Here is a 17,945-nt window from a genome sequence, read left to right on the forward strand (position 1 = left end):
GTGTATGCATCAGATAAGACAGACAACGTCAGTTTTGTCAATATAAAGCAGGGGTGTCAACACACATTTTTTTGCAAGCCGCATTGTACTCAGTTTCTTTTGGAGGGCCAATATGACTGTCAACCCAAATGAACGTATGAGCAACTCACATTATATACAGTATAAGCTAAAAAACAATCTGACAAATAACTCATTTTCAATCAGACTAGTAAAAACTGGGCAAATATTTAAAAAATATATATTTTCAAAAGTGAAGACAATTTGCAAGTCTAGTAATGTCACATTTGATGCACAATAAAATGATGTGGCGGGCTGCATCTGGCCCCCGGGCCTTGAGTTTGACGAATGTGATATAGAGCATGGTTTACTGTTAAAGTAGTAGTTAAAAAAAAAAGAAAAAAGATGGAATGATATGAGCAAACTGAGATCTGCTTATCCTTGTTTTTGTGAATGTAACATATCTCTGGACAGCAGAGGACGCTTGGAAGATGGAGAAAATGAGACGTAAATGTTCCGGGCTGTAGACTGTATGTGATGAAGCATGTTGAAAGAAAGTAAAAACTCTTCTTCAATATACGGTTTGTTTATTCAGAACCTACAAAGGAAAAACCCACACAAGCACAGGGAGAACATGCAAACTCCACAGAGAAAGGCCAGAATCGAAGCCGCCCCCTCTGCACTGCGAGGCGGATGTGCTAGCCAGCTAACCAGTTGACTGCACATATTGTAATTAATAAAAAGTATTGCACCAATGCAGTCTAACCTTAGAGGTACATCTATAACAGTTTTTCATTGGGCTGACCAAGGCTTCTATTATGAGGGTCTCTGACATATCCTGTCGGCAAATTAGGTGATTTTTAGCTCATTTTAAGCTGTTTTAATAGTGCATCAACCGTTGGCACCTTAAATACAAACAATTGACTGGAAAGGTGCCACCTTAAAATTCAAAGCAGGAGCCTCAGTGCATCAGCGGAGGTAAGTTTAAACTCAATCTCTTATCGTTGGACCACAATTGAACAGTGTAAAGTGGTGCAATATACTGTAGTGGCTTGAACAACAGGCAATAAGAATCTTGAATGACATTTAAAAGTAAAAAGTACAAAAAATATATGAAAAAGAGGAAAGGTAAATTTTTCTAGGATAGTGGTTCCTGGACAGAACCTGGAATTCAAAAAGTATATTTTTTTTTTTTTTGTGACCACTTTGTGCATTTCTTTTAGGAAAATAAATCTGACAAATACTACTGCTACTACTACTACTTGTCAGGGTCCGGGGAGTTTTCTTTTCTGTCAACAGGTGGCATCCATGAGCAGGTCAGGTATGGGGGCACACGCCATGGTGACGCTTCGCTGCGCTCACCTTCTTGCTCGACTTCATCGGTGACCTTACGGCGTAGAACCGGGCACCCGCCCGGCCCGACACCACTACAATCTCAAGATGCTTCCTGAGCTGCTCCGAACATCGCACACGCAGTCGCCCTACTGGGCACTTCCGCCCCCTCGGGTCTGGAGCGGACAGAATCCTGTTCACTGGATCCAAGGGCGGGTAGCGTACCACGTGGCTGTAGAAGCGCAGTTGTCGCTCCCATATCTGGCAGTTGACGCACTCCATTCCCGCTCGCTCGAGAACCGTCTGGTTTGACACACGGTCACGCCAGTGGATCCCGAGGATGTGACGGAGGGAAGTGCACACAAAGGTGTTCTGTCTTCGCCTTAGCCCGCCAGTCAGTGTCCATGCTTCACAAGAGTAAAACAGGACGGGCATGACCAGCGAGCGAAAGACTCGAACCTTTGTCAATGTGCTCAGATATTGGGAGCGCCAAACAGTCCCATTCAGCGAGTCCATCCGATCGCAAAGATCAAAGATGAGCCCCGAGCTCCATACGGAGCAAAACAGCGTGTGCAACCACCGGAGGGCGGCATCCCTTCCAGCTTTGAGCATCTCTGAACAGACACCGCAAATTCCCAGAGCCTTTCCATCCCTCAGCTTACCCAGAGCCTTTCGGACTTCCTCAAGGGTAGGCGCATCAATGCTGAGGGGTGGGTTAGGCACCACGCTCTGGATGCCTACAGCAGAGAGCTCGCAGCATGGAGGTTCGGCCCGATACAACTCCTCGAAGTACTTGGTCCAGCGCTTCAGCCCATCTACTTTCGAGAGGACACTGCCATCAGCTGCGAGGACTGCCGAGCTGCACGGGCGGGGCCCAGACGAGTGGAGTTCTCGAATTGCCTCGAAAGCTGGGCGAGCGTCACTTTTACCCAAGTGACCCTTGTTAGAGATGTTCCGACTCTAAATTATTTTGCAAGAACCACATGGGAGACAGTATGCCCTTTGAACACTTGCAAGTGGAGAATTTGTTCGTTACTGTAGATACAGCAATGTCCGAACAAAGTCTGCCGTTGCATTCATGCAAGACAGTATTTATTGAGAGAAGAAGGGTGGGGGTGACAATTTACATGTGTGGTGGCCAAGGTGGGGGTGAAACCCCTGGCCTCTGATCACATCATAGCAGGGGTTGTTTTACGATGTTGAGTAGACAGAACAACTTTGATTGCGTCTTCAACAATTGGTCAATCAGTGCAAAGGATCTTAGCACTTTGTTCTACTACTTTGTTAAGACAGGACAAGCTTAGGTTAATTATTACTGATTATTACTGGGATCTCTGGAATGCTATTGCTGGCAGCCACCAGGACCACGTCTCTGTAGCCCTCCCACAGTGCCCAGCCCACCAAGCCAAGTTCCCAGCATACGCGTCCGCCACGCCAGACTCCTGCAGTCGACCGACGTCCATCCGAATCTGGCCGGGTGCCACTCTCCTCAGAGCTTGTAGACGTAGTTTCAGCGTTGCCACAAGAAGCCTGTGGTCGGTGTTGAAGAACTGTGATGAAGATGTCTTCTTTCGCAGACAGCTCACTCGTCCCGGTGGGAGCGTACACCGCGACAAAGGATACTACGCCCAACGAGTGTGCGAGCCGTAGTCTCATAATACGCTCCGAGACCGACGTGACCTCTTATCTGCGAAGCCACCCGGTCAGCCACTGCAATGGCCACACCCTCCTTGTGCTGACTGTCGGGTCGACCAGACCAATCGTAGGTGTATCCACCTGCCCTGATCTCGTCAGAGGCCGGCCGCCTCACTTCAGAGAAAACAGCCACCACGATGCCCAGCCGAGCGAGCTCCGCCGACAAGGCGGGCACGCGGGAGTCATCCTGGAGTGAGGGTACGTTCCAGACGGCCACCCGAACCGAACGTCTCAGGTTTAACTGAGGGTTTCGCAATCGGATGAGCGACACCTCTGCACCACTGCAACACGAGGCCCATACCGACCCGGTTGCTCCGTGGTTTACCCTCAATCGGGCTGCGGGGGTCCCGAGGGCTTTGCCCCACCACCTTCATACGGCGCCATATTTTGGCGTCGGGGATGCTTCCCCGGAGCGGGTTTCTAGTATGATTTTGTCTACGTTCTGTTGCGGGAGAAATTTAAGGGTGTGGGGGTGGAAGCCCCACTCACCCGTGGCTATGGACGCAAGAGATGCCACCCCTTTCAGAACCTGGGCAAGTGCCCAAGTACCGCCGACAGTATCTCGTGAGCAGGGTGGCCGAGGATCCACAGGTGCTGCTGATCAGGCTCGTGAAGGGGAGGCTCTTAAGGAGCTTGCTGACAGCAACTCGTGGCCTGAGTGTCAGACGATGTTGGTCACCTCTACGGCTGTTGACACTACGTTCCCACCCTGCTCGCCTACGCCACGACTCCTGGCTCTACGGTCGGCCCGTTCGCCCTCCTCCGCGTTACCATTGAACCATCTGACAGATCGATTTTGTCTTCCAGCTCCTGGACCCCACTCGCAGATCTCCGCTAAGATCCACTCCTCTCTGGTGACAATTCACGCACTCCCCCATCAAGGAACCCACAGTATCTCAATAAGTACCCACAGTATCTCAATAAATCCTTAACGATCACTTTGATCTCTCTGAGTTCGTTCTTAATGTGGGTCAAAACAAATCGCCCACACCATGACACTACTACTACTGCTACTGCTGTTACTACTAATAATAATATTAGGAATGGAAATCTCACCAAAACACTTACAGGTCATGAAAATGATTGACAATCAGCAATTTATCTAATTCTATCAAACTGATTAAAATGCATGCTTTTGCCCCTATAAACACTTGTTTTTCTTGACCTTCCTAAAATACCAGTGACGTAATAACAGTAACATAGTGATTACCAAAACACAGTTAAAATCAAGGTGAATGAGTGACAGACTGGGCTGGGCTGAAATAATGATGATGATGATGATGATGGACCAGTGGGGTGGCCATTGGTGACTGAAAATATAAATATACGTGTCCATCAATGAATATTACCATCATTGTAGTAAGTTCAAGTTAAGCCCCTAAACCATTGAGCTGCGAACAATTGTGAGTGTTTCCAAAGGTAGCAAAGGTCAGGGTTCGTCTAAGGTCACCAAAGTTTGCCTAAAGGTTCCGAGACATTTACCTGTACTTTTCTTGTCACAAGGCAATTCTGAACATGTTTCAAATTATTTGAGACAGGAAAAATCACTAAAACCGTTGGCTAATGTCTGGCGACCATTTGGCAAACATTTATAGGATTTAAGTCAAAGTCAAAGTCTGCTTTATTGTGAATTTCTTCACGTTAAGACACACAAAGAGATAAAAATTACGTTTCCTACAGTCCCACGGTGACGAGACACACTACAAAACACATACAGTAAATAGCACAAAGAGTAAAAACGAATAGACAAGAGCGATGAATAAGTAATAAGCAAATAACTCAATAAATAAACGATCAATAAATAAATAGATAAATAAGAGGAGCAAAATGGAGCAAGCGTGCATACAGCAGACAGCCAAATATAGCACAAAAGAACAGGACATGCAGCCGAGGGTGGAGAGGGGAGAGCATTCAGGATCCTGACAGCTTGGAGTATGAGGCTGTTGGTGACTCTGGTGGTGCGGGAGCGCAGGCATCTGTACCTCTTCCCAGAGGGCAGATGATCAAACAAAAAGTGAGCGGGGTGACTCACATCACACACAATCGCGGTCGCCTTGCGGGTGAGACAGGAGTTGTAAATGTCCTTCAGGGAGGGTAGTGAAGTCCCAATGATCTTACTTAGCAGTGTTCACTATGCGCTGCAGGGCCTTCATGTTGTACTCAGTGCAGCCACCACCCCAAACAGCGATACAACTGGAGAGGACACTCTCAATGGTGCCACGGTAGAATGTGGTCATGACGGCAGGAGCACTTGCTCGCCTGAGTTTCCGCAGAACGTACAGGCGGCGCTGAGCTTTCTTCGCCAGCGACGCAGCGTTGGTGGTCCAGGAGAGGTCCTCACTGATGTGCACCCCCAGGAATCTGGTGCTGCTCACTCTCTCCACCACAGCACCGTCGATGGTCAGCGGCAGGTGTTGGGTGTGACCCTTCCGGAAGTCAACAACAATCTCCTTGGTCTTGCTGACGTTCAGCAGGAGGTTGTTGTCTCTGCACCACGTGGCCAGAAGGTCGACCTCCGACCTGTATTGAGTCTCGTCGCCCCCGGTGATGAGACCCACCACAGTCGTGTTTTCGGCATATTTCAGCACGCTGTTGCTACTGTAGGCTGCAGTGCAGTCAAGCGTCAGCAGGGTGATGAGCAGCGGACTGAGCACGCAGCCTTGAGGGGCCCCGTGCTCAGCATGATGCTCCCGGAGACATTGTCGCCAACACGTACTACCTGAGGCCTCTGACACAGGAAGTCCAGTAGCCAGTTGCAAAGGTAGGTACTGAGGCCCAGCTTGTCTAGTTTGCAGATGAGACGCTGTGGAACAGTAGTGTTGAATGCAGCTTTTTGGTTCTTTTATCACAAACAATTTTAATTTTAGGTTATATTACCTGACATGTTTCGGCATGTACGTCCGCCTTCATCAGTTTCACTGCTGTAGTTGTGACGTGTCTTTATCAGCTGATGGATGAATGAAGGCGTGACTCACCTGTCAGATTTGACAGATGAGTCACGCCCTCTGCTGTCACTTCACCTCTCCAAAATGCTGCTCCAGGTGGTAGAGAAGAATTACTAAATTACCTAAAATTAAAATTGTTTGTGAAAAAAGTGAATCTCACATACGAATCTCTGTTCTCAAGGTGGGTGAGGGCAGAGTGGAGGGCAGAGCAGACGGCATACTCAGAGGACAGATTGGCTCGGTACGTAAACTGGAAGGGGTCTATGGTGGGGGAAAGAACAGATCTGACGTGCGCCATGACAAGCCGCTCAAAGCACTTCATGACGATGGGTGTCAGTGCCACAGGGCGGTAGTCATTAATGCAGGACGGAGCAGGATCTTTCGGCACAGGTATGATGGTGGCAGCCTTGAAACATGACTGGACGATGGCCTGCTGCAGGGAAATGTTAAAGATGTCCGTGAAGACATCCATCAGCTCCTCAGCACAGTCCTTCAGCGCTCGACCCGGGATGTTGTCCGGGCCCGCCGCCTTACGGGTGTTGATAGCGGCAAGCGTCCTCCTCACGCTGACGGGAGAGAGGCACAGGGGCTGCTCTTTTGGAGGGGGTGGGGTCTTCAGCGGGCAAGTGCTGTTCTGAGCGTCGAAGTGAGCAAAGAAGCGGTTCAGTTTGTTGAGCAGAGGGACGTCGCCCTCACAGCTCTGCGGCGCGGGCTTGTAGTCCGTGACTGTCTGAATGCCTTGCCACAGGTTCCGAGCATCCCTGCTGTCTTTGAAATGGGCAGTAATCTTGGAAGAGAATGCCTTCTTCGCTTCCTTGATGCCCCGGGACAGGTTCGCCCTAGCTGATCTCATGCCCTCTTCATCCACAGCCTTGTAGGCTTTGTCTCTGGCCCTCACCAGCCCGAGGACAGCCCCATTTTTTGTTTTTTTGTTGTTTTTGTTTTTTAATGATTCAAAAAGTCCAGTCCAGCGGTATAACCATCCATCCGTCCGACAGACCGTCCGTCCGTCCGTCCATCCATCCATCCATCCATCCATCCATCCATCCATCTATCCATCCATCCGATTATTTTATTATTAGTTGCAGTGTACTGCTTTTCCTAAGGAGTAAGGGATGTTTGTGTCAATATTTCAGGCAAGTCACTTAGTTAATTTGACCATTCACATCAATAGTGAGTCTCTTACAAAGGAAACAAAGTATATTCTACAAAACATTAAATAATACAATTTTACAAATCCTTGATGTAGTATGTCGTGCTTTGTGCAGACTGAGTTTACCATTTATTTGAGGTAGAAAACGAGCATATCTTAAAGGGAACTCCACCCAAAAATTTTCTTTGTAGTGATGTTAGTGCATCCCATCTTGTCAAAACACAGTATTATGATTAGTGTATCTTTTGTGGAATATTTTATCAACCTGAGGGAGGGAGCATTTTTCTACTTGCTGTCAACAGAAAATGACATCATAGTTGCCAGGTATCCAGTTACTACAACCAAACATGGCTTGCCAGTTTTCTGAAGCTGAGCCGTGATAAAAAAAAGATGTATAAAACTGGGTGTATTTTGCTGTTTAACTCACACCTACCTACCTACCTACCTACCTACCTACCTACCTACCTACCTACCTACCTACCTACCTACCTACCTACCTACGGAACCTATCAATTGCCTTGCAGTCTAATTTTTTCATTTTCCACGTTTCACATCCATACAGGAGTACTGGCACTACTAGTGTCTTATAAAGCTTTAGCTTGGTTCTTCTTGAGATGTCATTGGAGCTCCAGGTCTTTTTATGTTTGACAAATGCAACTCTTGCTTTTGACAGCTTATTCTTTCGATCTTCCATATCGCCTCCCTCCTTACATACTATTGCTCCCAAGTAAGTGAACATCCTCAATATCTTGCTCATTGATCTTGATTCGTTCCTGTTTTTTTTGCATTTATCCTCATTGTTTTTGTCTTTTGTGTATTTTGTCTACTTGCTTGGCTTCTGCATGCATTCGGGTTGTTTTATTGTGTATATGATGTTTTGTAGAGGAGAGTAACGCGATGTCATTTGCAAAGTCTAAATCATTAAGTTTTGATGTCATCTTCCATCTAATTCCATTTTCTCCCTCTTGAACTGTTCTTCTCATAATCCAGTCTATTACAATTAAAAACAAGAACCCTGAAATATTGCATCCTTGCTTTACGCCGGTTTTGATGTTGAACCACTCACATACTTCCACCGCACACTGGAAGTCTTCATAAAATAGTCTGACCATTCTCACAATCTTCTACAGAATTCCATACTTCTTCATGGTAATCCACAGGCTTTCGTGATGTACAGAGTTGAAGGCTTTTTCAAAGTCTACAAAGTTTAAGTATAGTGTTGTTTGCCACTCGTTTACTTGTTTAATTATGTTTCTCTATATGAAGATTTGCTGTTATTCCCCTACTTATCCTGTAACCTGCTTGTTCCTTTGTCAGCCTGCAATCGATTCCATTCTTTATTTGATCTACTATAACCCTGCCTAGTATCTTTCCCACTACCAATAGCAGGGTTATGCCTCTTGAGTTTTTGCATTCTTTGAGATTTCCCTTCTTTGCTAGTTTGATGATTAGTCCTCTCCTCCACTTTGTTGGGATCTTCTCACATTTCCGTGTTTTCTATAACAGTTGGTGTACCTTCATTGCTGAAAACTCTTCATCTGCTTTTAATAATTTGGCTGTGATGGAGTCAATTCCTGCCGCCTTGCCATTATGCAGTCTTTTTATTGCTTCTTTGACTTCACTTAGTGTTGGTTGATTTACCATGATCTCTTCAGTTCTGTTGCTGAGTTCACATTTGTCTTCTTCAGTTATTGGGTTTTTTGGCTCTGTACTATTTAACACTTCTTTGAAGTGTTCCGTCCATCTCATCTTAATTGCATCCCTTCCACTAACGAGGTTACCATCCTTGTCTAGTACTGCTGTGCTCTGCCTGGGTCTCTCATTGGAGTGTCTTTGTGAGTCCATAGTATCTTCATGTGTTGTTTTCTTGCAGCAGCTTCAGCTTCACTTGCAATGTCCTCCATCCATTTTCTTTTGTCTGCTTTTATACTTCTCTTCACCTCTTTGTTCTTCTCTGCATACTTCTCTTTTAGCTGCTTCTTGATTCTTTTGGAATGTGTTGAATCAAGAAGCAGCTAAAAGAGAAGCATGTATATTTCACTGCCACACTATTAATCAGAATACCACGTTTAGACAAGTGAGGGCACAAAAAATATTGTACATATCATTAATGTGGTTCTTCCATTTTAATCCTAATGCATTTGGTTCTATTTTCTTGTTCATATTGTTTTATATAAGTAGCAATGCCCTGGGTTGCATTAAAAGGATGCTGTCCTTGCAATGCACTTTGAGGATCCTAAAGTGGACTGGTAAATAAGCCTTCGGACAATCAATAGTCCAATTATTATTTGTTGAGGGAAACATTTAAGTTTCACAACTAAGCCTCGTGTGCTGTCTGGGAAATGTAGAGTTTTCTAGACCATCTGTCCCAGTAATTCTCTATTGGAGACACAGACAGATGTTCAATGACAAAAGCCTATCTTGGGGTAATGGGAGACATGAAAGAAGGGTAATTACCGTAATTTTCGGACTATAAGTCGCGTTTCTGTCATAGTTTGGGTGGGGGGGCGACTTATATGTGATTTTTTTCACAAATTATCAAAATTCAAAAAACCACGATGTAGTGAAACTGCGATAAACGAACCGCGATGTAGCAAGGGATTACTGTCATTTGAACTGCAAGTGACGTCACCCGTGCCGCACGGCGGTTGTTTATATAAAGGGCAAAGGATTCGATCACGGGATGACGAAGATGACGAAGGGGCCTACGTACTACCGGCATCATTAGCGGCTTTGTTTGTTTGTAAGAGTTTGAAGGATTTAATGATTTGGAGTGACACAGAAGGTTTGAAAAACTATTACGGCTTTTACGCACGGCCGATCCTTCTCGACGGGAGCTCTCTTTCACCTCCGTGGATGGAAGTCGGGGGCCGGCGCTCGGCCGGGTGGCTGTCCGGGGACGATGGATGGGGCTCGGACATGGCTTTTACGCACGCCCGGTCCTTTTTATGGAGCTCTCTTCCACCTCCGTGGCTGGAAGTTCAGTAGTTGTTGGCTCGTTGAACTCTTGTTTTGTTAAATAAAGAATAGTTTACCAAACCCACGTCTTTCCTGGTACTTTGTTAACGCTACAGTATAGTTATATACTAGATCTCTGCAGCGCACGCGAGGCGTTGACAAAACAGAACGAGGAATTTGATCGATGGATTTAATGATTTGGAGTGACACAAATGGTTTGATAATATTGTTGTAATATGATAGTTATTTGAAATATACTTTATAGATCGTTATATGGGTCTGTAGAATAATTAGAAATGCAATTTACAACGGGTTCGACGTCAGCATATGTGGCACATACGCGGCATTGTTTACATAAAGCACGATCGATGGATTTAATGAATTGGAGTGACACAGATGGTTTGATAAACATGTTATTTATGTTATACTTACTTGAATAACTCTGAATGTTACGTAAGGCGTGTTCTCAGCTCCTCGTTTGTGTATATGTCATGTTAGCATACCGTATCGTTTAGCCTGTTGTTGCTGGTTCATGTCTGGTTTTGGATTTTGACAAATAAATTAGCCCCAAAAATGCGACTTATACTTCGGTGCGACTTTTTTTTTTTTTCTTCACTTTATTGTGCATTTTATGGCTGGTGCGACTTATACTCCGGAGCGACCTATAGTCCGAAAATTACGGTAATGCTTTTGTTGGCAATTATGAAGGCTTCATTACGCCATTTGCGAGCCTGTCACCACACATTATGCCAGGTGGGCTTGTCACGTGTGAATCAATTGTACAAATAAATACATATTTTAAGTAGGACTACTAATATTGTCTCTGAAATGCTTCTTCTTTTCTTCATGAGAGCTTTACATCTGGCTCATCACTTGTCTGGTTTCCCTTTTTCAAATCGCTCCAAAGGCTTTTATTTTTTATTCACTTTTGGTCCCTGGTCAGTTTACCATTTCACAACTGCAGCACAGGCCCAAAAAAATGTTTGATTGATTTTAGTTTTAAAATAAAATATATCACACTCCTAATAAAATTTATTTTTATCCTCCCAGTGCGGGCCTGTAAGAAAGAAACTGTCCAAACTAGGTGCAGGCCTGTAAGAAACAAACTGTCCAAACTAGGCGTGCACCTTCACATACCTACTCACTTTCTATAATGATATTTGGTTAACAAAATTGCCTTGGTGGAAAACATTTAAAGCAAATGTAAAGCCGAACTTGTCTCAGTAGTTCAACTAACAGTAAGGTTGTATTGACAAGTTATTGTTTGCTGTAGAAAATGAACTAAAATAGACATAGACAATACAAAACAGAGCTCCAACCTACTCAGACCTACCTAGACCTATATATTTGGAGAACACTGCAGTAAGAGTTCTACATGCAATCAAGGGAAAGAGCAGGCGATCGATAGCAAGATAACCAGAGGAAGTATGAACTTTAAAAGGAATTGGTATGATTGATTCCCTAGCACTCAGAGTACGATAATGTAGTTTGAGTTGGACTGAACAAAACCACCTTTGTGATTATAATGACATTTTTTGTTGAATATAAATGTATGTGCCCTCATTTACCCAGTGTCATAATACATGATAATCGTGATATAGTGGAAATTAAAACAGAGACGAGAAATTGCATCTGTGTTACCTTGAGGTTCCACCACCATCACCATTTCAAATATATTTGTCACATTAATCATGATTAATTGAACAAATCAGGCAGTGAAAATGTCTGACCATAGATAAATATTAAAATACTTGTGTCTTAGCCCAAAAATCTGTAATAATTATTTAGCTTTTAAACTAACACCATATTAAAACATTCCACATGAGGTCCAATAATTCAATGACAATTGAATACAAATATTGATTTGGAGGGGCAGAAGTGTATTACACTTGGATAGCATTATCACTCGTAAATCTTAGGTTTGAATATCAGCTCTGACCTCAATGTTCTCCAAGTATTTGCATGGCTTTCTCTTAATAATCAGTTTTGCAACCCAATTAAAAAAGGTGGTAATTAAAGACTGAAATTAATTAAACTGCCCATATGTGTTAATTTAAGTGGCAAGGGTCTATTAGTACTTTCACACCAAAAGTACCAAAAACTAATTTGGAATTTCTTACTCAGGATTTTAGAATGAGGAAATTTGATTATTTCATGAACTTTTGTCATCAAGCAGTGCAAGGATTTATGTACCGTAATTTTCAGACTATAAGTCGCTCCGGAGTTTAAGTCGCACCAGCCATAAAATGCACAATAAAGTAAAAAAAACATATATAAGTCGCGCCGGAGTATAAGTCACACTTTTGGGGCTAATTTATTTGTCAAAATCCAACACCAAAAACAGACATGAACCAGCAACAACAGGCTAAACAATACGGTATGCTAACGTGACAAATACACAAACGAGGAGATAACGAGCCTGACGTAACATTCAGAGTTATTCAAGTAAGTGTTACATAAATATCACGTTTATCAAACCATCTGTGTCACTCCAATTCATTAAATCCACCGATTGTGCTTTATGTAAACAATGCCGCGTATACGCCGCATATGCTGACGTCGGACCCGTTGTAAGTTGCATTTCTAATTATTCCACAGACCCATATAACGATATATAAAGTATATTTCAAATAACTATCATATTACAACAATATTATCAAACCATCTGTGTCACTCCAAATCATTAAATCTATCGATCAAATTCCTTGTTCTTTATGTCAACAACGCCGCATGTGCGCTGCAGAGATCTAGTATATAACTATATTATAGCGGTAACAAAGTACTAGGAAAGACGTGGGTTTGGTAAACGGCTCTTTATTTAACAAAACAAGAGTTCAACGAGCCAACAACTACTGAACTTCCAGCCACGGAGGTGGAAGAGAGCTCCCGCTGAGAAGGACCGGGCGTGCGTAAAAGCCATAATACTTTTTCAAACATTCTGTGTCACTCCAAATCATTAAATTCTTCAAATTCTTCGTCCTCCATGTCACTTACAAACAAAGCCGCGATTGATGCCGGTAGTACGTAGGGCCCTTCGTCATCTTCGTCATCCCGTGATCGAATCCTTTGCCCTTTATGTAAACAACCGCCGCGCGGTGCCGGAGACGTCACTTGCAGTTTAAATGACAGTAATCCCTTGCTACATCGCGGTTTGTTTATCGCGGTTTCACTACATCGCAGATTTTCGAATTTGGAAAAATTTTTGAAAAAAAATCACATATAAGTCGCTCCTGAGTATAAGTCGCCCACCCACCCAAACTATGAAAAAAAATGCGACTTACAGTCCGAAAATTACAATATTTCAATGATCCCATCGAGCTAATTTGTAAGGTTGAGAAACAATATGCCATTGATAGGCTTGCCGAGGGCAAAAAGGTGACTGCTGTCATTTTCAGCACAGCAAACAGCGAAATGGCCGCCCCCTGAGATGGATAAAGGGAGTTGATTTTGCTGTATATTTTATATCCCACGAGCATAATATGAATCCAAATGCTGGTTAGGCCGCATAGCACACTTTCTTGTAAAGAAATGTTGACCTGTTGATTTCCACTTTTACAATACAATAAATGTTTTACTGTTTAAAACTGTAAAAAAATTCTAATAGGTGACTTTTGGCCTTTATTGGCATAAATAATCCACAAGCCCCTCCCCCCGAAAAACATTATTTTTACACCCACCTGTATGAATATGTAGTCATCCTGAACCACCAGTGAACTGATGTCAATGAATCCAGGGAAAGGGTAGTTCCTGTTGGCTTCTGTACACATCTGCGCTCTGCAAGTGATATACTGCACGTCTGTGGATTGGAAATACAGTGAAACCTTTGTAATTTTATCATTTACAGTACATACGTACTGTGCAGGGCAGTGACATGCGGTGAGGTTCATGACTGGGGAGGCATTGACGTCATTCCCCCGTAAAATTATTCCGACACCGTCGGATTTGTCCGTCACAAAAAAGGTTGGGGAACACTGCTCGAGAGTAGTGTATTCATTATTTATTTAATTTGAACTATTATCATTGAAATTCCATTTCATCAATAAAGCACATTGAATCAAAAACTTGTTTTCGATCGTGCGTACAAAAAAACGAATATAAAACAAAACAAATGGACGACTGCTCCTCAGTTGTTCACTGTAAATTTGAACTGGAGATCACTTATTCTACAGGTGGGCGCATGAAACATCCCAGGATCACTAGCACCCCCTGTCATAAGGCTGGAGAACCTTTTTTTGTTGCCTCCGTAAGGCCTCTGTTCAAAGCCGTTTTGTTCATCTAAAGAAACACGACAGACAAATGACAAAAAACACTAGATATTCTATACATTAGCTTAACTACGGAAATTAGTTAATATAGCCACAGTGTTTGAACACTTAAACAGCAAGATAGAGACAAACAGCAGTTCAGTCTAACTGCATAGCCTGTCAGCATAGGCAATTTCGCAATCCTCAGAGGAGGCGAGGCAGGAAGTTGGCTCCTCTGAGCGAATCGTCTTCGGTTTTGAAATAACTATAAAAATTCAGCGATTTTGGTTCAAAATGATGCAAAACTACTGAAATTAAAAGGAAAATGACTTTATAATAAAAACAATTGAATTTGGTTTTTCCCCTTTTCATGATGGTAGGGGATGCACGGCCTCCCTTGCCTCCTTTCACCGCACGTCACTGGTGCAGGGAGATCTAGGAGGAAATGAGCACAAGACCTGTCGAAATTAATATATTAACACCTTTTTTTTACTCTACTGTCAGCGGCGGCTCGGTGGAACAGTGGGTAGCACGTCCGCCTCGCAGTTAGGAGGGTGCGGGTTCGATTCCACCTGGAATCCTCCCTGTGTGGAGTTTGCATGTTCTCCCCGTGTCCGCGTGGGTTTTCTCCGGGCACTCCGGTTTCCTCCCACATCCCAAAAACATGCTTGATAGGCCGATTGATCACTCCAAATTGTCCCTAGGTGCGAGTGCGAATGGTTGTTCGTCTCTGTGTGCCCTGCGATTGGTTGACAACCAGTTCAGGGTGTCCCCCGCCTACTGCCCGATGACGGCTGGGATAGGCTCCAGCACGCCCGCGACTCCCGTGGGGACTAAGCGGTTCAGAAAATGAATGAATGAATGAATCTACTGTCAGCCTGTCAACATAAATTATTCATCAATTGGTGTTGTCTAGCCATATTACGGCTCGTGGGCCACATCCAGCCCACAGGGTCGTTTATTCCGGCCCGCCGAACCTGACTAAATTGTATTATTAATTTTTTTTGGTCATTTTTCCTGCAATGACTGCGTTTCCCCAATAGATGGGGAAATGCCGCCTTAGGATTTACTCCCGGAAGCCGTGTAAGAAAGCTCAGTGCACACTCACAAGTGCGTGTATATACCGTAATTTTCAGACTATAAGTCGCGTTTTTTTTCTTAGTTTGGGTGGGGAACTTATAATGAGGAGTGACTTAAATGTGAATTTTTTCAAAAATTTTCAAAATTCAAAAAAAATAATAAAAAAGAAAGAGAAACCACAATAAACGAACCGCGATGTAGCAAAGGATTGCTGTAATTTGAATTTCAAGTGACGTCAGTAGCTCGGCGGTTGTTTACGTAAAGGACAAAGATTCGATCACGAGATGACGAAGATGACGAGGGGCCCCACGTACTACCGGCATCATTAGCGGCTTTGTTTGTAAGTGACATGGAGGACGAAGAGTTTGAAGGATTTAATGGAGTGATAAAGAAGGTTTGAAAAACTATTATGGCTTTTACGCACGCCCGGCCCGACTCGACGGAGCTCTCTTTCACCTCCGTGAATCTGAAGTCGGGGGCCGGCGCTCGGCCGGGTGGCTGTCCGGGGACGGTGAATGGGGCTTGGACATGGCTTTTACACACGCCCGGCCATACTCTACAGAGCTTTCTTTCACCTCCGTGGATGGAAGACTGGGGCCGGCGCTCGTCCGGTTGGCTGTCCCGGGACGGTGGATGGGGCTTGGACATGGCTTTTACGCATGCCCGGTCCTATTCTATGGAGCTCTCTTCCACGTCTGTGGCTGGAAGTTCAGTAGTTGTTGCCTCGTTGAACTCTTGTTTCGTTAAATAAAGAGCCGTTTACCAAACCCACGTCTTTGCTTGTACTTTGTTAACGCTACAATATAGTTATATACTAGATAACGACGAGGCTGACGTCAGTGCCCACGCGCGGCGTTGTTGACAAAGGTCGAGGAATTCGATCGATGGATTTAATGATTTGGAGTGACACAGATGGTTTGATAATATTGTTATAATATGACAGTTATTTGAAATATACTTTATATATTGTTATATGGGTCTGTGGAGTAATTAGAAATGCAAATCACGACGAGTCCGACGGCGCGCATAAAGGACGATTGATTTATTTAATGAATTGGAGTGACAGATGGTTTTATAAACATGTTATTTATGTAATAGTTATTAGAATAACTCTGAATGTTACGTCAGGCCCGTTCTCAGCTCTTTGTTTGTGTTTATGTCACGTTAGCATACCTATTGTTTAGCCTGTTGTTGCTCGTTCATGTCTGTTCTTGGTGTTGGATTTTGATGAATAAATTTGCCCCAAAAGTGCAATTTATACTCCAGTGCGACTTAAGTATGTTTTTTTTTTCACTTTATTGTGCATTTTATGGCTGGTGCGACTTATACTCCGGAGCGACTTATAGTCTGAAAATTACGGTACTCAGAAGTACGGACCCAGCGTACTCCGCGTTCTATTTCTATCAGTGTCAAATTTCGAGTGTGGCCTGTGACGATAGCATTCTCATAATTTGCGCGCTGAGCTTTCAGATATAGTTTTACGCTAAAGCCACCCACAAACCTCCCCCTGGAGTGTTTAACAAAGAGTGGATAATTTGGCTCGACCTACGTGTGTGAGCAGACGTTCAGCTACATGAACATCAGCAAAGCGCCGTAACAAATCTTGGCTAACGGACCAACACCTCAGATCTATCCTAAGAATTGCGACACCAAGTTTTACTCCAGACTATATGATGCACTAACAAAAACGGGGCGACCAACAACACTGTTCCCACTGAAAATGGAGGGGACTTTTCTCAAGTTTGTTGTAAAAAGAAAATGCATTTTGAAAATAATTTGTACAAATAGCAGGGATTGAAATTAGCGACCATTCTCATTTTCAAACAATGCAGGGTGCTCAAGGACATTGATTCACCAATTGTTTGCAACTAATCTTAACTTTTAAAGTTCTTAAGGTCGACTTTAAGGAAGTATTTCCCATTTCTTCACCTCTGTCACCAGGTGTTTCTGAGTTAAAGCTCTGCTCTGATTTTCAGCTATCCATCACCGTGTTGCCGTTTTGAGTTCTTTATTACTTTATTTTGATAGATAGTATTCTTTCACTTATTTTTTAAGATGATGTATTTGGTCAGAATGTTTGCCGTTTGATGTGATTTCGCCTCATAAGATAAACATCTTTCATAAATCTGACTTGCAGGCGCTGAAGTGATGCAAACTGTTATTCATAATAACAGTGTCGTATTTAATGAGAATCACTAACAGTAGTTTTTTTGGTGAATTTTTTTTTTAATGCTGTTAATAAATGCATTTGTTTTCAAAAAGCATTTTTCAAATATCCATGCTTTACTACTAAAGGCCAAAACCTTTTATGCAATGACCTTTATACGTCGTTTATATTACTTCACACAAACATTACATCCATCTGCTCATGGTTCAGGCCCCCGGTCAAAATTTAGAACCCAATTCGGCCTACAAGTCAAGAGCTTTGCCCACCCCTGGTATAGTCAATCAAGAAAATAGACTTGAATGTTTAACCAAAACTTGTTAGATGCTTTTACTTTGGAACATAATCACAGAACTTGTAACAAAATCCATTTCAGA

At 43.5% G+C, this 17,945-nt stretch overlaps 1 protein-coding gene across 1 annotated transcript in view; it reads right to left on the reverse strand.

Moving 5' to 3' along the window:
• sorcs3a (sortilin related VPS10 domain containing receptor 3a) overlaps nt 1-17,945 on the reverse strand; it is a 249,537-nt gene that overhangs the window by 92,170 nt on the left and 139,422 nt on the right. Inside the window, exon 7 of the mRNA XM_085911312.1 lies at nt 13,758-13,876. Coding sequence (XP_085767438.1) covers nt 13,758-13,876 — 119 coding nt within the window. The remainder of the gene's footprint in view (nt 1-13,757; nt 13,877-17,945) is intronic.

Source organism: Syngnathus leptorhynchus, chromosome 5 (genome assembly GCF_054491065.1).
Source record: "Syngnathus leptorhynchus isolate UIUO chromosome 5, UIUO_Slep, whole genome shotgun sequence".
Taxonomy (NCBI): Eukaryota; Metazoa; Chordata; class Actinopteri; order Syngnathiformes; family Syngnathidae; genus Syngnathus; species Syngnathus leptorhynchus.